This window comes from Rana temporaria, chromosome 1 (assembly GCF_905171775.1).
Source record: "Rana temporaria chromosome 1, aRanTem1.1, whole genome shotgun sequence".
Classification (NCBI taxonomy): domain Eukaryota; kingdom Metazoa; phylum Chordata; class Amphibia; order Anura; family Ranidae; genus Rana; species Rana temporaria.
The window spans coordinates 631,121,905-631,147,731 of NC_053489.1; the positions used below are offsets into that span (position 1 = coordinate 631,121,905).

A 25,827-nucleotide genomic window follows, 5' to 3' on the forward strand; every position below is an offset into this window, starting at 1 on the left:
TCTGACACAAACGCTTTTTTAACCGATGGTGTGTAGGCGCGACGGACCATCAGTCAGCTTCATCGGTTAACCTATGACAACGGTCCTTCAGACCGTTCTCATCAGATGGACTGATCGTGTGTATGAGGCTTTAATGTACACTACTGAAGTCGCTCCGACTTTAGAAAAGGTTCCTGTACTACTTCAATCCGACTTCTAGGCAACTTGTAGCCATTGATTTCAATGGAAGTCGCCTCAGAAGTCGGATCACTATCTTAACCTCCCTGGCGGTAAACCCGAGCGTGACTCGGGGTTGATTTTTTATGCTAGGATCGGTAACCCCGAGTCACGCTCGGGGTGGACGTGCAGAGTGTGCAGCGGCGCGGCTTACCTTCTCGCTGGATCCACAGGCAAGTTACTCACCTTGTCCCTGGATCCAGCGATGCCACCCCGCTGTGTGAGCGAGCGGGACCTCCTCGCTCGATTCACAGTCTCCGTGTGCCGCCGATCTCCGTTCCCTGCGACGTTACGACGCACGGGAGCGGAGAACGGCGCCAAATTCAAAAAAGTAAACAAACACTTTACATACATTATACTCTAATCTTATAGATTACAGTACTGTATGTAAAAAATACACACCCCCCTTGTCCCTAGTGGTCTGCCCAGTGTCCTGCATGTTCTTTTTTTTATAAAAATAAAAAATTTAATTTCTGCCTAAAAACTGTAGATTGTCCAAAAGTGTCCCTTTATGTCAAAAATGGTTTTAGATCAGCTAGAAAACAGCGATAATAAATTATAATCACTTGCAGAAATGTGCGATAGCGATTTGTGGGGAAATTCGTCATAAAAAAAAAAAATAATGACAGCGACAATTCTGCAACTGAGCAAATTTCAGTGATTTTGAGTTGATTACATTATTGAATAATTTTTATTTTAATTATATTATTACTTGCTATAATTATTTATAATTATTTATTATATTATAATTTAAAATTTTGTTTTTAAAAAAATTTCATACCCGGGATGCCTATTAGATTCTTGTTTGGTCAGATTTAAGTGAGTTATTCCTAAAAATTACAGGCCTACAGTATAAAACACCAAATTTCCTTGCAAATAATTGTACCGCTTTCAGCATGTTTTTTCAGACAGAATCATACCACCAGGGAGGTTAACTGAAGCAACAATACAGGAAGATAACATACATTTCTCAGGCAAACCCCTCCCTCCCACAGAGCTGATTGTTGTTTGATTGGCCACTGGAAAGTCTCCTGTCCTGGAGGCAACTTGAAGTTGCCTTGTAAGTTGCCTGATGATTCAGTCGTGTCCAAGTTGCCTCCCAAAGTCGTGCTAGAAGTTGTGTTGCCCCTGTGTGAATGGGCTCTTAGCCCACACAAATTTTGATACAAGGAATAATTTTGCATTGAAAGTAGTAGAGCTAGTAGTAGTAAAGTAGTATAAGTACAGTAGCAAAGCTCTAAAGGAATAGTGCATACAGTATCAAATGTACAAAGTGTCAATTAAGTGCAGTATACAAAAATGGGAGCATTTAATGCTTAATACATCCAACACAATGTCATGCATATAAAAAGCATTCCAAAGATAGTGGCCACAACAGATACAAAAGTCAGGCAAATGTGACCAAAAAATTGGTCAATTTTCAACTATGTGGGATTCTTAGACTCATTTTCCAAGGAGATCCTCCTTAAGATATGGGTCTAAGCACAAAAGATTAGGTACAATATTTGATGTTTCAGGTGTTCCTCATTGGGAAAGGGACAAGAAAATCAAATGGTTAAGGTATCGCTCAAGGCAATATCCAAAAAAAGGGGAGGCCCGGTATTCTGTCCTCTAACTCACCAATTAAGGTGTGGAATTAATGCATCTTAACGACACAGTAATTAATAAAAAAAGGGGATAAGGTCCCCTCTAAAAAAGATGGTGCTTACTAATCCAAGTAGTTTGACAATTAGGAAAATACCTATGATATAATGAGTAGAAAAATAACTTTAGTGGGACTTAAGACAAAAACCACACATAAAGCTGTGAAGAATCATTGCTACAGTAGCAAAAATTCAAAATGACCTCCACTCCTCACTCATTAAAAGACTGACAATGTTGTCAATCCAATAAAAAAAAGAGTCCAGACAATAACCCTGACAGAATTAAATGAGAAATCACCAAAACAGAGTAACAAAGCAATAAACACATCAGCTCAGGTCATAAGAAACATTGTATTTAGCTAAAATACTTTTTGTTACTTTGTTACTATCTTACAAATTGCCTAGCTTTTGTATACAATGATCCCTCCACGATTTAATGAATATATTTTGCTATGACACTTATGCAGAGAAAATTAAGTTCTATGCTTCCGAGCATGCGTCGAGTTGTTTCCGAGCATGCATGGTTTTTAGTCCGTCGGAATTGCATCCAGACGAACAGAAAGTCCTATAGAATTTTTTTTCATCTGAAAAATTGAGAACATGTTCTCTATCTAATTCCGTCTGAATTTCTGGTGGAAAAGGTCCGATGGGGCACACGGACAGAATATCCAATGAAAGCTTCCGTCTGACTTTTTCCATCGGAAATTCCGCTCGTGTGTACAAGGCATTATATGCTCCTTTTTAAATGTGTGTGAATGGATTGTGGTCATGTTTTTAATGGGTGATTTGTCATTTAATTCTGTCAGTGTTATTGTCCGGACTCTGTTTTTTTATTGGATTGACAACGTTGTCAGTTTTTTAATGTGTGAGGGGTAGAGGTCATTTAAAATTTTTGCTAGTGATTTTTCTTTTCAGGTCTATGTGTGTTTTTTGTCTTTATTTATATATTTTTTTGTCTTAAAGCAGAGGTTCCACCATTTTTTAAAAAAAAAAACAGCAGCTACAAATACTGCAGCTGCTGACTTTAAAAAAAATGGACACTTACCTTTCCAGCGTGCCCGCGATGACGTCAGCCAAGGACGTCAGCCAAGGTCCCCGCTCTCTCCTGGGAACAGTGTATTTCCCAGAAGACAGCGGGGGCTGCGGGTAGAGGCGTGTCTTCCGCAGTCCCGTATTCCCGGAAGTGGGTGCAAATACCTTGAAAGGTGCCAAATGTGACACCGGAGGGGGGAGGGTTCCGAAAAGCGTAAGGTCCATTTTTGGGTGGAGCTCCGCTTTAAGTCCTCATACATATCTTTCTACTCATTGGGGGTTATTTACGAAAAAGCAAATCCACTTTACACTACAAGTGCACTGCAAGTGCACTTGGAAATGTAGTCGCTGTAAATCTGAGGGGTAGATCTGAAATGAGGGGAAGCTCTGCTGATTTTATCCTCCAAACATGTACAAGCTAAAATTATATTTTTTATTTTCCTTGCATGTCCCCCTTGGATCTACAGTAACTGCACTTCCAATGGCACTTTCAGTGCACTTTCAAGTGCACTTGCAGTGCAAAGTGAGTTTTCCTTTTCGTAAATAACCCCCATTGCATCATAGATTTTTTCCTAATTGTCAAACTACTTGGATTAGTGCGCACCATCTTTTTAAAGAGGACTTCATTCCCTTTCTTTATTAATTACTCTTTGGGAAAGGGTGTCTAAGCACTTTGAAACATCAGATATTCAACCTCATTTTATTGTCACATTTGCCATACTTTTGTACCATACTTTTGTGGCCATGTTTTTTATGCTTATTTATTGCATGACGTTGTGTTGGATGTATTACGCATTGCATGCTGCCATTTTTGTATATTGCATTTTTTGATACTTTGTATATTTAATGCCATTTGTACTATCCCTTTAGACCCTTGTAATATCTTTACTAATTTCAATATAAAATAATCTTTGTATTAAAAATGTGGGTGTGCTAGTAACTCTGCTTATAGTATATTTATTGTATATATACAATAATATAAGAAAGGCTCTGTTTAGTTCTTCTTTTACATGCAGAGCCCTGGAACATACAATTTAGAATGACAATCCATAATATGAAATTACCGTAGTAGAACTTAAAAGGAAAAAAATAAGCATCACTTTGTGTATATTATTTATTTTTCTCCGTTTTCCACTTGTGATAGTGTTGTTGCATCTTATCTGTGATTGTTGTGCTTGTCTGTGTTTGTGGTCCCTCTCCTGTAGTACACAGTGGTCTATTGTCAGTGGAGTACTGTTGGTCGTTGGCCATTTTTGTTTGGTGTCTGATCTACTTGGCTGTGGTTAAAAGAACTTTAAGTATTCTTTTTATCCTTTTTGCATGTTGCAATAGGCTGCCTTGACATCATAACAACAAGCAATGGTAGGTTTTTCTATCTTATTTTATTGAATATTCTGTTTATATGTGCATTTATTTGTTGAAAAATCCGAAGGTGTGTCCAGAAATGTGAGCTTAAGGCCACCGGTCAGTGTCCAGCTGTTATTTATGTCACAGTCTGAGAATAAAACAAGGATTCTGATTGGTTATTTTAGGCAAAAGAAATGTTCATGTTAGTACACTCTCATAGAGCATCTTCCCAGAATAAATGAACCTGCTTTTAGTGCGGTCATGGCAGTACTTTATCCCCTTCTAGGGCTTAAATATTACCTACTGTAGAATCCATGTGGCGAAATCCTTCCCAATTACTTCCAGCATTGCTGTGAATGTGTTATTTCAGCCAAGCTTTTAGTGTCCCAGAAATTGGTTGCTGCTTTTTTGGCTATATTCCTATGAAGAAATCCCCAAGAGAGCACGTGATACAGTGTGGCGCTACACCCTCTAGTGTAGACGATTCTTCATAGAAGTACCGTATTTATCGGCGTATAACAAGCGCTGGCGTATAACATGCACCCCAATTTAAGAGGGAAGTTTCAGGAAAACATTTTTTTTTTAATACACCACTTTGAAGCAAAATGATGGTATCTGAGCATCAATGCAGCCTGATCTGTGCCCATCTGCAGCTTTAGTGCAGCCTGATCTGTGCCCATCTGCAACATTGCTCCTCACTGCAGCCTGATTAGTGCCCATCTGCAGCCTATACATTTACCAAAATGCCCTGCCTGTTCAGTGCCAATCTGCAGTCTTACCTTTCATTGTCAGATCATCCCTGTTGTCTCCGAGGGAAGAGGGGGAGCGAGCGCCACTGAATTACATAGAGCCGTGATCAGCGTATAACACGCACATGCGATTTTCCCCTGATTTTAAAAAAGTGCGATAAATACTATGGAGAACTCACTTTGGTTAGGCAACTTAGCTAAGTTAATACGATAATCACAATTAGTGCAATTAACAATAAGTGCTAATAAATACTAACAAACAAAATAATTAACATTAATATATGTGTTGCTAAGCTAAACACTGTGCAGTGATTTCAGAATACTTCATATAGTTTAAACCGAAAACAATGTAGCGCAACACCTTGACAGAAATAAAAAAAATTTATATAACGTCTGTGGAGTGCTTCGGTAGGTGGATGAGATGGTGGCCCTGTGTAAATCAAGGAGGATATGAGTGGTGAACCAAAATCAACAGCAATAGTGGGATAATATTGATTAGCGTGTTATCACAATAATTGAGGTGAGCAGGACCTTCACCTGATGGTAGATGTTCACTTTTGCATGAAGAGTTAAGACACGTGATGTTTTTTTTGTTATCTGTTCTTTTTCTTATTTTTGGAAGTCAAATTAAATACATTTTTAAATATATAATTTTTGGACATTGGACTTTATAAACATTTTTCTTATTTCTGTCAAGGTGTTGCACTACTGTTTTTAGTTGAAGGTTAGCTAAGTTGCAAATCCCAACTTTTCGAAGCTGTTCTGGGGGGAGAGAGTGATATGCCTGCTGGGATCCTGCACAATAGGAAACACTTTGTAGGAAGTAAGGGGCAGATTCACAAATGAGATACAACGGCGTTTCTCCTGATACGCCGTCATATCTCTGTTTCTATCTATGCGACTGATTCATAGAATCAGTTACGCATAGATAGCCAGAAGATCCGACAGGTGTAATTGTTTTACACTGTCGGATCTTAGGATGCAGTACCGCGGCCGCCGCTGGGGGGAGTTTGCGTCGTAAACCAGCATCGGGTATGCAAATTAGGAGTTACGGCGGATCCACAACGGTTTTTCGCGTTCGCTACGTCGCCGCTAGTCTAGTTTCCCGTCGCAAAGTTACACTTTTTTTTTGGTGCCTTAACTTTAGTCAGCTAGTGTATTGCTGTCTAAAGTATGGCCGTCGTATCTGTGTCGAAATTTAAAAATCAACGTCATTTGCGTAAGCTGTCCGGGAATACGGAAGTACGCTACACGCGTCGCCGCTCAAAAAAATTACGTCACGGCGCGCAAAGCACGGCGGGAGTTAGGAAACGGAGCATGCGCAGTAGGTCCGGCGCGGGAGCGCGCCTAATTTAAATGGCACACATAGGTTTTCATCGCAAGTGCTTGGTGAATCAGGGACTTGCGATGAAAAATTGTGGTGGTGTAACGTATCTAGGATACGTTACGCCGCCGCGATTCTACGTTAAACTGGCCCTAAAGTCCTGTCCCATGTTACACAAAACAGAGCAGTGCATTCTGGGTAATTTTGTAAAGGATGACTGTTCCTAAAACATGCCCCTATTGGGCAGCATACTTTGGGATGAGAATAGGTGTCGGGCCTCCATCAGGCTGCTCATTATTCACTCTATACCTGGCTGGCCTAAACCTCCCATTTACTATCCCGATCTTCCTATGGAGTGCTTTTCTTTCCTCTTCTGCTAAATACTGCATCAGCCTTGCACAGGTTGGTCAAGGAGCAAGGTTTTTCCTATACAGGGTGGTATCAAAAAGTAACACGCCCACTTCAGGAGCGGAAGAACGTCACTGGAAGACGATGAGAGATCAGGAAGACCTTCAACAAGCTCAACCCCTTAAAATGTCAAAACCATTCAGCAATTGTGCATCATGAACATCAGAGAACAATCGCGTGTGCCACTATTACCAATGACTTAATGCAGCATCACTGTAAACTTGCTGAATCATGTCAAACGTCTCTGTGGCGGGTTTTTCCAGTTTCACACAGAATTTCACGTTTTCTCTTTGTTCTAACTAAAATAGCAGACGTGATAACGCACATGGTCAGAATAGCACCAGTTGCACAGCTCCCGATGTACACAGGATGATGTCTTTTGGCACACTGACTTATGAAGGTTGGTGCTCCCTGTGACTGTGCATGCAGCCTTGTGCTGCCATCTGTTGGTGTGTTACAAAACTAGTCTGGAAACTTTTTGATACCACCTTGTACATAACATAATGGCCCGGATTCACATACAGCGGCGCATATTTATGCCGCCGTAGCGTATCTCCTTTACGCTACGCCGACGCAGCGCAGAGAGGCAAGCACTGTATTCACAAAGCCAGTGCTACCAAAACTGCGCTGGGTTTCCTAGGCGCAAGCCGGCGTATGTGGAAGTGGGCGTGAGCCATGCAAATGAGGCGTGACCCCATGCAAATCACGGGCCGAGCGCCAGACAGATACGTTTAACGAACGGCGCATGCACCGTCTCGTGGACGCATCCCAGTGCGCATGCTCAGAATCACGTCGGAACAACTGCCTAAGATACGACTGGACATTGCCTACGACGTGAACGTAACCTACGCCCAGCCATATTCACATCCAATGTAAACAACGTAAAATACGACGGCTTGAGTTCCCTGGTGTAGCCCTCTGCATGGATGCTGCTGAGTTACACCTCCTTTATGGGGAATAACTTTACGCCGGGTGTACAACTTACGCAAACCGCGTATAGCATGCGCCGGGCACACGTACGTTCGTGAATCGCCGTATTTCCCTTATTTGAATACAAAATCAATGGGAGCGCCACATGCGTCCAGTGTAAATATGCGCCGACGGCGTAGGCAAGTTACGTCGGTGAGGTGAAGCCTATTTTTAGGCGTATCTCAGCTTGTGGGTCCGGCGCACAGATACAACGGCGCAACGGCGTATCTCGCGAAACGTCGGCGCAAGTGCTTCTTGAATCCGGGCCTTATTCTTTAAAGTGTATGTACAGCCAAAACATTTAATTTTATTTGATATAAAAATAAGGAATTAGAACCCCCGTTTCTGAAGGTTTGACTATTATTTAGATATTGAGGGAAAATCTGCAGCAGGGACACAGACAGCAATAAGATATCAACTGAGTTTTCAAACTTCCCCACTTTACTAAAAAAAAAAAATATTTCTGTTTTGCTGTTGGAGATTAAAGCCTGGTACTCAGGATCAGATTATCGGACGAATTTTCATTGCATTCAATTTTTGCTGCATACTAGTCTCATATTGAAAGTGAAGAGGTTACTCAACATACGAAAATTTTCGTCTGACTAAATTCAAATTCAGAAGTGATGTAATGTGTTAAATTGTTTTGTATGTGTTCTTTCGTTTCTGATCATGCATAGTCTTGCGCTTAGGATTTTTTTTTCAGACGAAAACTGTACTAATTAAGAGAAAATCAGACGTTGTGTTCACATATGACAAAACTTTTATAGCCTGACTATCCATTTTTATCAAAAATAAAGTTTATTGAGGATAATAGTCAAAAATGGAAGTTGCATACAGTTAACAGGGTGCAACGAGCACCAAACAGAGGAGTAAAACATCTGACATGTCAAATCTACAGTGGAAACAACCCCAGTCATTGCTGCCTGCTAAAAACCATAACACACCAGCCGTTCACACTAGCCGTATGTAGCGATTATACTTGAGGACTCGCTTCTTCAGTGTGGCGGAGAACACAGCCGGCCTCCGACCATGCAATAGGTGCATCTTACTGCCCGGGAGTGGGTGGGAGAGCGGGGGGGAAAGGTATTAGCAAGTCCAGCAAAGGGGGGAGCTTCACCTAATCCACATGTGTGGAGGAATCCTTCACCCACCTGTCCCAGATTTTATTAAAGTGGAGTTCCACCCATAAATATAACATTACATCAGTAGTTTTAAAAAAATGTCATTAGTCCTTTACGAAAAGATTTTTTTTTTTAGATGCCTTCAAAGTGTTGTTGCTAGGCAGAATAGTTAATCTTCCCTCTTCCTGCACCTAGGTGCTTAAGCTTCCTAACCTAAACCACACAGACTCCTGGGAATGTAGTGGGTGTAACTTTCCAGGAGTCTGTGCACTCCCCAGTCTCAAAGAATCATGTGACTTGGACAGTACAGGTGCTGAAACCTGATCTGAAACCTATTACACTGCTTGTGCAGCACTGAGCATGTGCGAGATCTGCAAGGCTGAAATCCAGGAAGTCATACAGTCTGGCTTCATGATGCCCACACTTAAGATGGCCCCAGTCAATTTCTATTTTATAAAGTGTCTAAATGCTGTAACAACCTAACAAAACGGACCTTAGTTTACAGACTAACTTTACTAGAATACATTAAGCTTGTGTATTACAGGGGTATTTATATTTAAAAAGTGAAATTGTGGCCGGAACTCCGCTTTAAACTTGCCTGGGCATCCCTGATGTTGGACCAAACATTTTTACATTTTTAAGGCTCTTCCCAAAACTAATATAACAAACTGGGAATTCAACAATAAAGAAACCAACATGACTTGGCAGGAAACTAGAACTGAAATATCAGTGTTTGTTGCAGTTCTCAACTTTGCTAATGCAACAATCTGAATAATAAAGTATTATGGCCCATTCAGACAAGCTTTTCGATCAGGTCCACCTGTCAGTTTTTCAGGCGGATCTGATCGGACACTCTATTCACCTCTATGGAGCTGTGGATGTCAGCGGTGACATGTCTGCTGACATCTGCCGATCCAATCCTGTCCGTGAAATCTAGACGGATGGTGACCCTATTTTCCATCCGTCTGGAGGATCGGACCAGATTGGATCAGATCAAAACGGACAGGTGGACTGTTTTCATCCGAACTTCCCATAGATGAGAGAGGAGCTCTGACAGGTCCATCTACACACAGTGAGCGGGGACGGACCTGTCATCCACCTACTCAGCGGGGATCAGCAGATTGATCCCCTGCTGAGCAAAGTGGAGCCCAACGGGCGGACCGTACATGTGAAAGAGCCCTTAGACTTGTGCAGGATTGCATCCCCCTCTTTTTTCGCTGAATTGCCAAGAGTCATCTAAAATCTAACAGTTGCTGGCCTGTTAACATTCCCACCTCACACAGTGCACCTGAGAATACATAACATAGCCTGTAGTTCTTTACATTACTCTTAAAGTGGAAGTGTAGGCAAAAATGAAACTAACTCGAATCCTACTTTATGACACATTCTAAGACTTATCTACAGTGCTTTGAAAAAGTATTCATGCCCCTTTAGATTTTCCACATTTTGTCATGTTGCATCCAAAAGTAAATACATTTTTTGGGGATTTTATATGATAGATCAGTGTTTCTCAACTCCAGTCCTCGAGGCGCCCCAACAGGTCATGTTTTCAGGATTTCCCTCAGATGAAATGGCTGTGGTAATTACCAAGGCAGTGAAACTGATCAAATCACCTGTGCAAAATAATGGAAAGCCTGAAAACATGACCTGTTGGGGCGCCTTGAGGACTGGAGTTGAGAAACACTGTGATAGATAGACCAACAGAAAGTGGCACATAATTTTGAAGTGGAAGGAAAATGATAAATGCTTTCCAAAAGTTTTTTACAAATAAATATGTGAAAAGTGTGGTGTGCATTTGTAGTCAATACTTTGTAGAGCCACCTTTCTCTGCAATTACAGCTGCAAGTCTTTTTGGGTACAGTATGTCTCTACCAGCTTTGAACATCTAGAGAGCAGGGGTGGACTGACTATTAGGGTACTTGAGCACTTCCCGAGGGCCGGGCCCAGTAGGGGGCTCCATGAGAGGCTCCTGGTACCTCCATCCCAAGGAATCTGTGCTGATCCCAGAGCCCAGTGCCGAAACAAGTTTCAGCACTGAGCTCCAGTAACTGGCCTGATAGGAGCACGCTGGTGTGGGCACTTAGGACACCTTCCCGACATCTCTGCCCAGCAGTGCCGATCCTGACCTCCCTGGGGCCCTAAGCAAAATGACATGTCACATTAAAGTTGAGAAGTGGGGGGGGGGGCACTGCCGACAGTGACATGTCACATTAAATATTAAAATTGAGAAGCAGGGGGAGGGGGTGTTCTGCTATCGGAACTGACATCTTACATTAACGTGAGAAGGCGGGGGTGCTGACTTCTTACCTCTTCTCCCATGCAGCCAGCAAGTTAAGAAGCGGGGTGAGGTTGCCAAAAATGACTTCTCACCAGGCGGGGCCAGGCGGATGAAAACAGTCCACCTGTCCGTTTTGGGGGGCCCCCTGCAGCTTTGCGGGGCCCTAAGCGGCTTGCATAGTGAGCCTATAGGGTGGATCGGCCCTGCTGCCCAGGCTCCCCACGCAGTGATCGTCCCTCTGCAGCAGCCGACACTGACATCTCTCCCCACTTAGCCTGCACACGACATAGAAAGAGCTCACCGAGGATTCTCATTGTCGGCTCCAATGTATACAGACAGGAGGAGGAGCTAGGAAGGAGAAACAAGAGCCGCACTGGTTATCTGAGGTCTGTGTATAATTTATGGATAGGGGAGGGGGACACAGTAACCAGGAAGGGGTGGCGGGTAACATGGATGAAATAATACAAAAAATTCTCCTGCACTCTGGTGTTTTGTTATGGGGTAATGCAGTCCAATCGTGAGATAGAATCACAGGTCTTGCAGCCCTCCTCTGAACCATGGGTGTTCATAAACTAAGAGAAAAAAACATAAGAGATTTTTATTTTAATAAAAACAAGTAATTTATACTCACAAACGAGAGTTTAGATACAGCTTAATCAATTGATCAGACCAGTCATCTTGGTCCCTGTCAGCAAGATATGATGATACCGAGGATCAATGGTACCCTTTAGCGACGGAACGGCTAACGTTTCTGGGGCGTACCCCTTTCCTCAGAGCCTAAGAGGTCTGTTGTCAGGTAACATGGATGCACACCTGTAAAAGTGATGGGGGAGGCAAGAGGATAAAAGGCTATGTGTTGGGGTGTATTTGGAGGGGAAAGCACCCCCCACACCCCCCAGCAGATATTCTTATACCCCTCCCTAAATAAAAAATATGCCACTTGCCACTCATCCCTTGACCCCTGCTCTGCTCTCATCCTAGGACCCCCTCTCTGCTCTCATCCCAGGACCCCCCTCTCTGTTGTCATTCCAGGACCTCCTCTCTGCGGTCATCCCAGGACCCCCTCTCTGCTGTCATCACAGGACCCCTCTCTGCCCTCATCCCAGGACCCCTCTCTGCTCTCATTCCAGGACTCCCTCTCTGTCATCCCAGGACCCCACTCTACTCTCATACCAGGAACTCCTCTCTCTCCTCATCTCAGGGGCCCCTCCCTGTTCTCATTCCAGGGCAGGGCCATCTTTGTAAGCGGGCACGCCTGGGCACAGCCCAGGGGCCCCACGTTCACCTAGGGCCCTATGCAGGGCCGGCGCGCCGCTACCTGCGGGAGTGTGTGTAGGGAGAGAGAATGTATGCTGCCGGCCAGGGATCACGCAGGGGCACAGGGAGGGAACTATCGCATGATGCAGTACACTGATAGATCCCTCCCCCGGCTCCCCCAGCTGCAGAGCTGTTTTGCGGCTCAGGGCTCTGATTGGTGCTGAGGAGCTGGCCCGCCTCCTTTATTGTAAATGGTCGGGACTCGTGAGGGGGTGTGGCCAGGCCAGGGGTGACCCAACCTGTCACTGGTGGGGCGGAGCGGCCGGCCTCAGGTCCTTCTGTTTTGGGCAGAGCAACACGGAGGTAAAAAAAAGCCTCTAAAAATGCTGTTTTTTTTGTATGCAGCCACTGGACTGAGAGAAATTGGGTTGAAAACGTCTCTGCTCGATTTCTTACACTCAGGACAGTGCTACAGGAAAAAACAGATACCGTGTTGAGCTTTGTCAACTTTATTACTTCTATCTTTAGACTTTTACATAGAAGTAAAAAAGTTCTGTTAGCTGACAAAGATCAAGATGGTATCTGGTTTTCCTGTAGCACTGTCCTGAATGTAAGTTTCCAACCCAATTTCTCCCAGTCCTCTGCCTGCTGTCCTCTGTCACCCAGCCCACTGTCACCCAGCCCACTGTCACCCAGCCCTCTGTCGCCCAGCCCTCTGTCGCCCAGCCCTCTGTCGCCCAGCCCTCTGTCGCCAAGTCCTCTGTCACTCAGCCCTCTTTCGCCAAGTCCTCTGTCGCCAAGTCCTCTGTCGCCAAGTCCCCTGTCACCCAGCCCTCTGTCGCCAAGTCCTCTGTCACCCAGCCCTCTGTCGCCAAGTCCTCATTCGCCAAGTCCTTCATTCGCCAAGTCCTTCATTCGCCAAGTCCTTCATTCGCCAAGTCCTCTGTCGCCAAGTCCTCTGTCGCCAAGTCCTCTGTCGCCAAGTCCTCTGTCACCCAGCCCTCTGTCGCCCAGTCCTCTGTCGCCCAGCCCTCTGTCGCCCAGCCCTCTGTCGCCAAGTCCTCTGTCGCCAAGTCCTCTGTCGCCCAGCCCTCTTTTGCCCAGCCCTCTGTCGCCAAGTCCTCGGTCGCCAAGTCCTCTGTTGCCAAGTCCTCTGTCACCCAGCCCTCTGTCACCCAGCCCTCTGTCGCCAAGTCCTCTGTCGCCAAGTCCTCTGTCACCCAGCCCTCTGTCACCCAGCCCTCTGTCGCCAAGTCCTCTGTCTTGAAGTCCTTCATTCGCCAAGTCCTCTGTCGCCAAGTCCTCTGTCACCCAGCCCTCTGTCGCCAAGTCCTCTGTCGCCAAGTCCTCTGTCACCCAGCCCTCTGTCGCCAAGTCCTCTGTCGCCAAGTCCTCTGTCACCCAGCCCTCTGTCACCCAGCCCTCTGTCACCCAGCCCTCTGTCGCCAAGTCCTCTGTCGCCAAGTCCTTAATTCGCCAAGTCCTCTGTCGCCAAGTCCTCTGTCGCCAAGTCCTCTGTCGCCAAGTCCTCTGTCGCCCAGCCCTCTGTCGCCAAGTCCTCTGTCACCCAGCCCTCTGTCGCCAAGTCCTCTGTCACCCAGCCCTCTGTCGCCAAGTCCTCTGTTGTGAAGTCCTTCATTCCCAAGTCCTCTGTCGCCAAGTCCTCTGTCGCCAAGTCCTCTGTCGCCCAGCCCTCTGTCGCCAAGTCCTCTGTCGCCAAGTCCTTTGTCACCCAGCCCTCTGTCACCCAGCTCCCTGTTGCCAAGTCTTCTGTCACCCAGCCCTCTGTCACCCAGCCCTCTGTCGCCAAGTCCTCTGTCGCTAAAGTCCTCTGTCACCCAGCCCTCTGTCACCCAGCCCTCTGCTGTCACCCAGCCCTCTGCTGTCACCCAGTCCCTTGCTGTCACCCAGCCCTCTGCTGTCACTTAGCCTTCTGCTGTCACCGAGCTGTCACCGAGCCCTTTGCTGTCACCCAGCCCTCTGTCGCCATGCTACCACACTAGCATGCTGCAACTATGTGCATTGCACATGGATGCAGGGTGTTTGCAGAGTGAGCCCCATTCACCCACCAAAAGCAACAGAGGGTTTAATTCCTGCCCCAGCATGTGTACATCCTCAGCTGCTGCCACTGTAGCTAAAGGGGGTTGGGACAAAGGGGGGCCCCATGATTTCCTATTGGATGGGTTGATAGTCCACCCCTGCTAGAGAGTGACATTTTTCCCCATTCTTCTTTGCAAAATAGCTCAGGCTCTGTCAGATTGGTCGGCGAACATCTGTGGACAGCAATTTTCAAGTCTTGCCACAGATTCTCAATTGGATTTAGGTCAAGACTTTGACTGGGCCATTCTAACACATGAATATGCTTTGATCGAAACTGTTCCATTGCAGCTCTGGCTGTATGTTTAGGGTCGTTGTCAGGGGTCAAGTCCTGGGGAAAAAAGTGTGGGAACTCCCACCCAAGATCCAGTTCCCCACCAAAAAAAAAAAATGATACGCTCATATGCATAATTACTAAACCACATGTTTTTTCTAAATCCCGCGATAACTTGCAGCAGACCTCCGCAATGTCTCCTGGGAACAATGACAAAAGCTCCCTGGTGACATTGCAGCATCGAGGAAGTGACGGAATACCTGCCCACTTCCCGATGAATCCATATACAGGAAGAGGCCAGTAACATAAAGGGTTACTAAGGTTCGCCTGCCCCTGACAGGGACTCGAGCTGGGCATCGCCACTTAGTGAAGGATTGGATCGGGCGGCTCGGCTGCTCTCGACTGCTCTAGTCCTGCAAAGGGAACTAAGTTCCTACTGTGAAAAAAGTGCAGGAACTCCGTTCCCATGCGTTCCCGCAGGACTTGAGCCCTGGTCGTTGTCATGCTGGAAGGTGAATCTCCGCCCCAGTCTCAAGTCTTTTGCAGACTCTTAACTGGTTTTCTTCTAAAATTGCCCTGTATTTGGCTCCATCTATCTTCCCTTCAACTCTGACCAGCTTCCCTGTCCATGTTGAAGAAAGGCATCCCAACAGCATGATGTTGCAACCACCACCATGTTTCACGGTGGGGATGGTGTGTTCAGGGTGATGTGTAGTGTTAGTTTTCCGCCACACAAAGCGTTTTTGCTTTAATGCCAAAAAGGTAAATTTTTGTCTCATCTAACCAGAGCACCTTCTTCCACATGTTTACTGTGTCCCCCACATGGCTTCTCGCAAACTGCAAACGGGACTTCTTATGGCTTTCTTTCAACAATGGCTTTCTTCTTGCCACTTTTCCATAAAGGCCAGATTTGTGGAGTGCACGAGTAATAGTTGTCCTGTGGACAGATTCTACCACTTGAGCTGTGGATCTCTACAGCTCCTCCAGAGTTACCATGGGCCTCCTGGCTGCTTCTCTGATTAATGCTCTCCTTGCCCGGCCTGTCAGTTTAGGTGGACGGCCATGTCTTGGTAGGTTTGCAGTTGTGCCATACTCTTTCCATTTTCTGACGATGGATTGAACAGTGCTCTGTGAGATGTTCAAAGCTTGGGCTGAATACAAATGCACCACACTTTTCACATATTTATTTGTAAAAAAACTTTGAAAACCAATTATCATTTTCCTTCCACTTCACAATTATGTGCCACTTTGTGTTGATCTATTACATAAAATTCCAATAAAATACATTCATATTTTTGGTTGTAACATGACAAAATGAGAAATGTCAAGGGGTATGAATACCTTTTCAAGGCACAATAGGGTTGATTTACTAAGGCAAATAGACTGCAATTGCAGTTGCTCAGAGCTTAGTTAATAAGGTAAATATTCCCTTTGCAAAGAATAACCAATCACATGCAAGGAAGATTAAAAAAAAATAGAAAAATTTGCTGGCACACGATTGGATGATGAAACTTAGCCGAGCTTTGCCTCATTTACAAAGCTCTGTAGCAACTGCTCTTGCAGTGTTGCAAAGTGCACAGTCTATTTGCCTTTAAAAAATCAACCCCTGTATCTAACCCTGTAAAGTAAAAATCAGTGTACTTACTTGTTCTGCCCCCGATACGGTCCGGTCTCCAGCGGCGGATGTTGTGTGCAGGAGAGAACTGACAACGGCTGGGAAATGCCTGAGAAGTGACGTCACCCATAGAGTTACTATGGGGCTTCCATTGCTGCCAGCCTTTCTTTACCTTCAATTCATTGGGGGTCAATGAAAAAATGCCCTTCACATTAGTGGTTAGTAGTAAGAAGGCAACCGCCGGGCCTTTTTCCAGCGGGCAAATATTTCTGGACTTGTTTTAAAACAGCCCGCTGGAATCCTGTCCGCTCGGACATGTTCGGTCGTCTGTACAGACCTACCGTACATGTCCGAGCGCCCGCCATTCCTCGCATGCGTCGAATGACTTTGACGCATGCGTGGAAGCATTGAACTGGAAGGGCCGCCCACGTCGCCGCGTCATTGTCGCGGCGACGGCGTGGCCACGCCCCGCGTATTGTTTACGCGCGGATTTCTGTATGATGGTGAGTACAGCCACCATACAGAAATCCCCGGGCAGACATGTACGGTGAAAACGGTCCAGCGGACCGGTTTCATCGTACATGTTTGCTCGTCTGTACAAGGCATTACAGTGATGGTCAAAATGCCACCATTATAGATACAGTAGTTAAAAAGATCATTTGTGTCAAGCCACGGGCTCTGGCAAGTAGCGTTGAACCCAAATTTATACAGGCACCATCAGACGGAAGGTAAAACAGCCCAATGAACCCCTAGCAACCTCTGGAGAAACCCTGGTTGATAATAATTGTTTTAAACTGCTGAACTTGGATGATTTTTCTTCTGGTGCCGACATTGCTGCCTGAGTGATATGGACCTGTCCAAGCATGTCCAGCAGCAGGTTCTTCTGGCTCCAAAAGACTGTGGCGCTGTGATGACATCACAACAAGGTCACCAGGTAGTGGCAGGCACAGACGGCATTGCTGGATAACCAATCTACACTCACAGAATTGGCACCATCAAGGGGCGCATGACGGAAGATTCAGTAAAGCAAAAAAATCTGTGAATGGAAGGGAGCAAAGTGGGTGAGAGAATGGATGGGAGCTTTTCCATTTGCCCACAGATCTTTTATACGCAAGTGTGTTATAATAATGGAAGACTGAATATTCAGATTCTTGCACAAGTCCAATCATGACCAGTTATTTTTAAATCGATTATATTATACATTTAGAACATTACCATGTCATGTCAGCTCACAAAATGAATGTTTAGAATCTGATTATCTGTAAAATACGCTTTGTTTTTTTATTCTGATTATTTCTAATTTAGTTCGGAGATTGATGCGAAATTAGACTTGCACTGTGGAAGATGAACTAGGCAACAGAGATATTTATTTCAATATTTTATTATCTGTTTAGTAATAGTTGCAGTGCTGTAATAATATCATGGAGCCTCATTTGTCTTGCTTGCGTCAGTGCTGAGTGTGGGTGGAAAAGCGTGTTTTGAATCTAGATGCCTGGCTTTGTTTATACATTACTCAATAGAAAAACATGCTACTGTGACATCACAAGTGGCCTTAACATTAGGAATAAATGGATTATTATATCAGATACGAGTTGACGTGAACCATATGAGACTGCATTGGGAAAATAATCATGTTAAAGCTTATCAATCATCTATACACAACAGCACAATGGATTCACACCAATGCGCTTATGGTAATGTGCGTTAGAAACAAAGTTTTATCACTCATTAACATGGTAGTCACCTCAATGCACATATACAGTATTAACCAATGCACCTGCACTTTAAAGCTCTCCAACACATTTTTGGGAATGTATATTGTGGTGTGCAGAGTTGCCTGAAAGAAGTTCAGGTATTTTTCTCTATGCATTGAAGCTTGCTAAGGGCATGTTCATAGTAAATATGGTGCCTTAACACAAAAAATAATGAATGTATTGCTGAGAATAGAGCCAAAAGGGTCAGCCCACCCAAAAGTTGATATTTTTGGTTATAGGTGAGCCATGGTGACCTGGATGACTATGGCTAAGTTCACAAAAGTAGGGGGTAAAAAGTGGTTGAATTTTATTTCTACTGTCCCTCAACCTCCTACCCACAAAATAACATGGCAGTCATAGAGGTCCGTATACTGTAAATTGTCCCAACCGTGATACTCTGCATCATGGTGCGGCAAATTTAACTCAAATTACGCCTGCCAAACTTGCCCATTAAAGTCAATGGGACCATGCTGCAACTGCATGCCAATTGGCAATGTATGCCCATCCCACTGGGATCGGAGAAAAAAAAGCCGGCATTTAGAAGGTGGCAGAATGAATGCCTGCAACCTGCCACTCAGCTGCCTCTGAAAAGCGTTGCATCACAGATCACTTCTCTGAGGGGCAGTAAAGCCTGCTGATGTGCGAAAGAGGTCTAAAAGCGGAGGTTCCGCCAAAGTTTTCTTTTTAAAAGCCAGCAGCTACAAATACTGCAGCTGCTGACTTTTAAAATATGGACACTTACCTGTCCAGCGCGCCCGCGATGTCGGCAGCCAAGGACGAGCAATAGCTCGTCCCTCGGCTGCACCCGCCGCCATCCTTGGTGAAGGAATCGGGAAGCGCTGCAGGTTCACTGCCCGGTTCCCTACTGCGCATGCACAAGTAACACGGCGCACCGTCACTGGTCCCAGCTCTCTCCTGGGAACAGTGTGTTTCCCAGAAGACAGCGTGGGCTGCGGGTAGGGGCGTGGCTGCCGCAATACTGTATTCCCGGAAGTGAGTGCAAATTCCTGACAGGTATCTGCACCCCCCCCCCCCCTGAAAGGTGCCAAATGTGACAGCAGAGGGGGGGAGGGTTCCGAAAAGCAGAAGTTCCATTTTTGGGTGGAACTCCACTTTAATGGTTTCTAATGCCTCCTGGAGTCTCCAGTTTCCTGAGTTGTTAGTATCACCCTCAAAGTCTTGCTCCTATATTAAGAGACACTTTCATAGAATAGGCAAAACGACAGTGTCTTTGAAAAGACCGCCTCCCACTCCAACCCACTGATGCAAGGTGGTATCAAAAAGTTTCCAGTTTTGCAACACACCAACAGATGACGGCACAAGGCTGCACACCCACAGTCACAGGGAGCACCGACCTTCATAAGTCAGTGTGCCAAAAGACATCATCCTGTGTACATTGGGAGCTGCGCAACTGGTGCTATTCTGACCATGTAAGTTACCACATCTCCTATTTCATCATGGAAGAATGTTAGAACGAAGGGCAAACATTAAATTCTGCATGAAACTGGGCAAATCTGCCACATAGATGCTTGACCTAATTTAGCAAGTTTACGGAGATGCTGCAATGAGTCGTTCCAGGTGTTTTGAGTGGCACGCACGGTTGTTGCCCTGTGTTTGGATCTATTTTTCCTCCAGGCTCCCTCCACCTGCCTTTTGCCTTACTGGTCCCGGTTCGTTCTTCTGTTTTTATTTTTCAGAACCCGCAATTTATAATCGCTGTGGTCTCCTGTCATCACTAGGAGATTTTCTTTTCTCCTCCCATTGGGCTTACCAACATATCACACGGTATTTCTTCACCTGTGATTCCAATGGTCCTTGATGCATGTGGATGGCCATCAACTCAATTGACATATGCAATTAGCAATACTTTATTGTCACAAAATCTCTCTCAAAACTCGTCCTGAAGAAGCCGTAAGGCGAAACGCGTCGGCGAGACGAAAGAAAATATTGCTTATGAATATGTATTTATGTACTCTTTTCAACATATTTTATTGAAATTTATTTGTATTTTTGTAATTAAATATATATTTTTTATAACGAAAAATGTCCCTGTGATTGCCTTTGAAAGTCCGCCATGTCACTACCTAGTGTAGTACAACCTTTTTTCTTGAACTACTATTTCGGATGTGGGCAAATGTGAGTGCCTATATGTTATTCCCCTCCCCCTTTTTTTGTTCTCCGACTATCGTCATGCACAAGTTGCCGAATGGTTTTGACATTTTCGGGGTTTGAGCTCGTTGAAGGTCTTCCTAAATTTTCGTCATATTCCGGTGATGTTCTTCCACTTTTGAAGCGCATGGGCCACTCAAAACACCTCAAACAACTCATTGCAGCAACACCATAAACTTGCCGAATCATGTGAAATGTATCTGTGGCAGATTTGCTCAGTTTCACTCAGAATTTAATGTTTGCTCTTTGTTCTAACTTGCTGTCTATGATGAAATAGCAGACGTGGTAATGCACATGGTCAGAATAGTACCAGTTGCACAGCTCCCAATGTACACATGACAATGTCTTTTGGCATACTGACTTATGAAGGTCGGTGCTCCCTGTGACTGTGCGTGTAGCCTTGTGCTGCCATCTGTTGGTGTGTTACAAAACTGAAAACTTTTTGATAACGCCTTGTATCTCTCCAGTCATTACCTGGTGCTATTTCCTCTACCTTAGCCAATGTAAAATACAGTGCTTCTAGGTATGAGAGAGCATGTGATCTCCTCCCTGTGGCATTTCTCAGGTCTAGCAGTCAATTACCAGTGGTCTTACCAAAAATGCAGCATGTCCGTTGTTTTGAAAGTTTTAATGTGTTGCCAGTCCGTTAATTTTAATAGGGTACCCTAATAGAATCCATGTTGCTATGTCCAAAAATTGACCTTAAAACTTGTGTATTATTGCAACACATTAGGCTGCCAAGATGTAAATAGACCATTGAACAAAACTCTGTGCTGTATTGGTTCATTAGAGGACTTCATTTGGGCAAAATAGATTTCAAGATTTTAAGAGATGTACGTCACTTCTTAAAGCGGTAGTAAAGCTGTTTTTTTTGTTTTTTTTTATCCCTGAAAAGCAAAAGCCATAATGAGCTAGTATGCACCACAAAATACTTACCTTGGAACGAGGTTAGGGGAACTTTCCTGGTCCACGCAGAGGGAGATGTCATCTTGCCTCGGCGTGTCTTCCGGGGTATCGTTGTTCCAGCGCTGTGATTGGCTGGAGCGGCGATGACGTTACTCCCGCGCATGCACGCTGGAGACTTCTTGGCCGGCAAGGTCTGGTGGCTGCCGGGCCTTTAGCCGAAGATCCCCCCTGTGCATGCGCCGCTGCAGTCAGCGGCGCATTGCGAGGGGAATATCTCCTAAACCGTACAGGTTTAGGAGATATTCTTTATACTTACAGGTAAGCCTTATTATAGGCTTACCTGTAAGTGAAAGTGGTAGTAAAGAGTTTACTACCACTTTAAACACAGGACCTCTGCAGATTATTTTGTTGTATTGTGACCTATTTTTTTATATCAGAAGTACATATATAAATATGTGTATGTTATGACACTATTCCTGCCTACATTTTACCATAGTAACTAAGGATAACGTACTAGAATACAGCGTGTAGGAGTAAAGAACTGTAAATGTAAATTACATTGTGTAAACTGTTACATACTAAATCTGTCTATTCCACCAATTCTTTCTTCTCTGTATACCAATCTCTGCATCCAACCAAGACTATCTATTTATCCGATCTAGCGATCTCTATTCATATGATTTAGGCCTTTTTCACATGGGTCTAGTTTCTCACTAGTGATTCTCGTGGATCGCTTTGTCAGCAGAAGCTGGTCTGCAATTAGCTGGTGATTGCAAGGGGATTTCTAATCTCTGCCATGCTTGCTTTAAGAGACTGAAATGCCTCTCCCTGATGATCCATTAGATCATAGGTGTGCGCACAGGGTGTGCCAGGTGTGCCTAATGCACACCCTAATGACCCTGTACTAAGCAAAGCCACCCTTCCGCTTGACTGCAGAGGAAGGGACTGGGGAATCTCTGTCCTCAGTCCCTTTCTCTATCTGGAATGTGAGACTTTAGGTGTCTGTTTTGACCCCTGATATTTCACCAAAGCCCACCAATGGGGCACCTAAGTAAAATAGTAAAAAAAAAAACAATATTAAAAAAAAAGTATTGGAAAAAATGATAACATATTATTAAAAATATATAAAAAAATAAACTACTGACACAAACCTATGCCTTACTGACATCGTTCACTGCTCTACCGACACTGTCCATTGCCCTACTGCCCTATATGTATGTACGTACGCGTGTGTGTTTGAGCTTTGGGATGCACACCCTAATGCAATCGGCTGCGCATAGCACACCTATACATTACATGTAGTTACATTGCATTTGTACCATGGCAGCACATACCCTTATGGGGTGCGGCTGTACTGCCGATTGACTGTGACATGTTTATTTTTTATTTTTTTATTTATTTTGAGTACAACAATGTCCTATCTTTTTTTTACCACACTAAACTGTTGTGAATTGATTTATATTAGCCATATAGGACTGAATGAGATTTCAATTTGAAAATCATCCTATAAATTGTTTTATCTGTTGCTTTCTTGCTGGATCTTCTATTTTCTAGATTTATGACACAAGTCTCCCTTCCAAAGCAGCAGTTGGCAGTGTATTTATGATCAGTGTCACACAATCCTGTTTGTCCCTGTAAAACACTTGTAGGGGTACATAAAAACATTTTAACTTTGCATAACCCGACATTTCTATTATTTCTTCCGATGTTTTTCTATTTGTCTTTATGCATAATTCATCGGTTGGCTGTTACAGTGTTTTTTGCTGCTGGTAGAATGCCTGGGATGTGATTGTGTTATTAGCATTGCTGGTCTTGGGAAAGCAGGCACATTATTTTCAGCTTATTCTCTGTCTAATAATTTAATTGTAGCTCCAGAAAGCAATGTAGACTGACGTAGCTTGACTTCTCTATAAATATTGCAGTGAGGATTTACTTAAAGTGTTACTAAACCCACAACAGTAAAATCAGTCTGTATATGCAGTAAAGCATGCTTGTTATACTCACTGTGGAATCTAAGGGGTTAATTCTGTGCATTGTGTAAAAAAGGCTGTTTGATTCTGTCTTCTCCAATCCTTCTCTTCTTTTACTGTCTCCAATCCATCTACTGCTAGAACAGAGCCCTAGGCAGCACTCTGCACATGCTCAGTTTTGTGTGCATTGCTACAGGGCCGTCTTAATAACATCATGGGCCCCTGGGTAAAATAATACACTGGGGCCCCTAACAGCCTGCCCCAATTTGCACACCTACACTGAAAGCTTAGTAAAAAGCATGACTGTTCCTCCGAATCCGGGACAGTTGGCAAGTACGATGTAATGCAAGATTATCATGGGGCCCCCATGCACCTGTGGCCCCTTGGCACTGCCCAGGGGTGCCCATGCATTAAGATGGCCCTGCATTGCTAGAACGTTTTTTTTTGGGGGGGTTGCATGTGATCAGCACAGGGCCAATCAGCACTATCCAGACAGAGGGTCAGGGGTCATGTAGCCTCATAAGACAGTCAGGCCTCGTACACACGACCGAGTTTCTCTGCAAAAACCAGTAAGAAACTTGCTGGGGTTTTTTTTTTGCCGAGGAAACCGGTCGTGTGTACACTTTACGACGAGGAAACTGTTGAGGATCCCGTCGAGCCAAAAAGAGAGCATGTCTTCTTTTTCCTCGACGGGAATGGAGAAATTTGGCTCGCCGAGATCCTCGACAGCCTAACAAGGAACTCGACGAGCAAAACGATGTGTTTCGCCCATCGAGTTTCTCGGTCGTGTGTACGAGGCTTCAGAGGAGAATGCAAAGTTCTCCTACAAGCTTTAATCAATGCTCAGCTGGACACTGATAGAAGTCATAAGACTGCTTTAACTGCTGATGAGAAAAGGTATTTAGCCGTTTATATTTACTAAAATAAATGCATGTCCATGTTCTGGGTACTTTGGGAGACCAGGTATAGTAAATGCAGGGCCCTGGGTTTAGTAACACTTTAACCACTTGGGATCCGCCTGCCGTCAATTGACGGCTACAGTGCGGATCCCAATTTCCAAACTGCCGTCAATTGACGGCCGCCCCTTTGGGCGTTCCCCGCGCGCGCTCCAGAGCGCGCTGCGGGGAAAATCTGTGTTGGCCGTGTCCCTCGGACACAGCCAATTACAGATCGCCGCGAACGGCCAATCAGAGTGGCCGTTCGCGAGGCGATCTGTGCGGCCAATGAGAGAGGATCTCATATGTAAACATATGAGATCATCTCTCATTGCCGTTTTACACAGAGACAGCGGTGCTGTCTCTGGAGAGGAGACCGATCTGTGTCTCTTGTACATAGAGACACAGATCGGTCACCCCCCCAGTCACCCCCCCCTCCACCTACAGTTAGAACACTAAGCAGGGATACATTTAACCCCTTCCTCACCCCCTAGTGTTAACCCCTTCAATGCCAGTCACATTTATACTGTAATTAGTGCATATTTATAGCACTGATCGCAGTATAAATGTGAATGGCGCCAAAAATGTGTCCGATGTGTCCCATTAAAAATCGCAGATCGCCGCCATTTCTAGTAAAAAAAAATAATTAAAAAAAAATAATTCTGTCCCCTATTTTGTAAGCGCTATAACTTTTGCGCAAACCAGTCGCTTATTGCGATTTTTTTTTTTTTTTTTACCAAAAATATGTAGAAGAATACGTATCGGCCTAAACTGAGAAAAAAAAATGTTTTTTTTTTTTTAAATTGGGATATTTATTATAGCAAGAAGTAAAAAATATTGTATTTTTTTCAAAATTGTCTCACTTCTTTGTTTATAGCGCAAAAAATAAAAACCGCACAGGCGATCAAATACCACCAAAAGAAAGCTCTACTTGTGGGGAAAAAAGGACGTCAATTTTGTTTGGGAGCCACGTCGCACGACCGCGCAATTGTTAGTTAAAGCGATGCAGTGCCGAAAGCTGAAATTTCACCTGGGCAGGAGGGGGGTATATGTGCCCAGTAAGCAAGTGGTTAAAGAGGACCTGTACTGTGGAAGCTGTGGCCAAATATCCAGGAAGAAGGCAAAAGGAAGATCCTTTCCCACTTACTGTCTTTCCATGCCTTGGTCTACACTGTGGGGTTGATTTACTAAAAGAAAATAGACTGTGCACTTTGCAAAGTGCAGTAGCCCTCTGCAAGTGCAGTTGCTCCAGAGCTTAGTAAATGAGGGACCCAATCACATACCCAAAGAAAATTTAAAAAAATGAATTTACGCTTACACATGATTGGATGATGGAAGTCAGCAGCGCTTCTGCTCATTTACTAAGCTCTGGAGCAACTGCACTTGCAGGGGGCAACTGCACCTTGTAAAGGGCACAGTCTTTTTTCTTTTAGTAAATCAACCCCTGTGTCTCTGTGTGGAGATGGTCATCTTGGTAGAAAAGCAGGGCTTTGCTTCCTCATAAAGAAGTTTTGGATAGAGTAAAGGGTGGGTGGGTCACTATGGGCCCGGATTCACAGACAGCGGCGCACATTTATGCCGCTGTAGCGTATCTTCTTTACACTACGCTGACGCAGCGCAGAGAGGCAAGCACAGAATTCATGAAGCACTTGCTCCCAAATCTGCGCTGGGTTTCTTAGGCGTAAGTCGGCGTAAGTGGAAGTGGGCGTGAGCCATGCAAATGAGGCGTGACCCCATGCAAATGATGGGCCGAGCACCAGACA

General features: G+C 44.6%; 1 protein-coding gene across 3 annotated transcripts in view; it reads left to right on the forward strand.

Annotated features, from left to right (window-relative positions):
* The window catches only part of PPP2R2C (protein phosphatase 2 regulatory subunit Bgamma), a 189,261-nt gene that overhangs the window by 84,052 nt on the left and 79,382 nt on the right, over nucleotides 1–25,827 (forward strand). For 2 of the 3 annotated variants that reach the window (XM_040335400.1, XM_040335402.1), the window contains exon 2: nucleotides 4,224–4,253. The exons of the other annotated variant lie outside the window; for it this stretch is intronic. In XM_040335400.1, coding sequence (XP_040191334.1) covers nucleotides 4,224–4,253 — 30 coding nt within the window. The remainder of the gene's footprint in view (nucleotides 1–4,223; nucleotides 4,254–25,827) is intronic. 3 annotated transcript variants of the gene reach the window in all.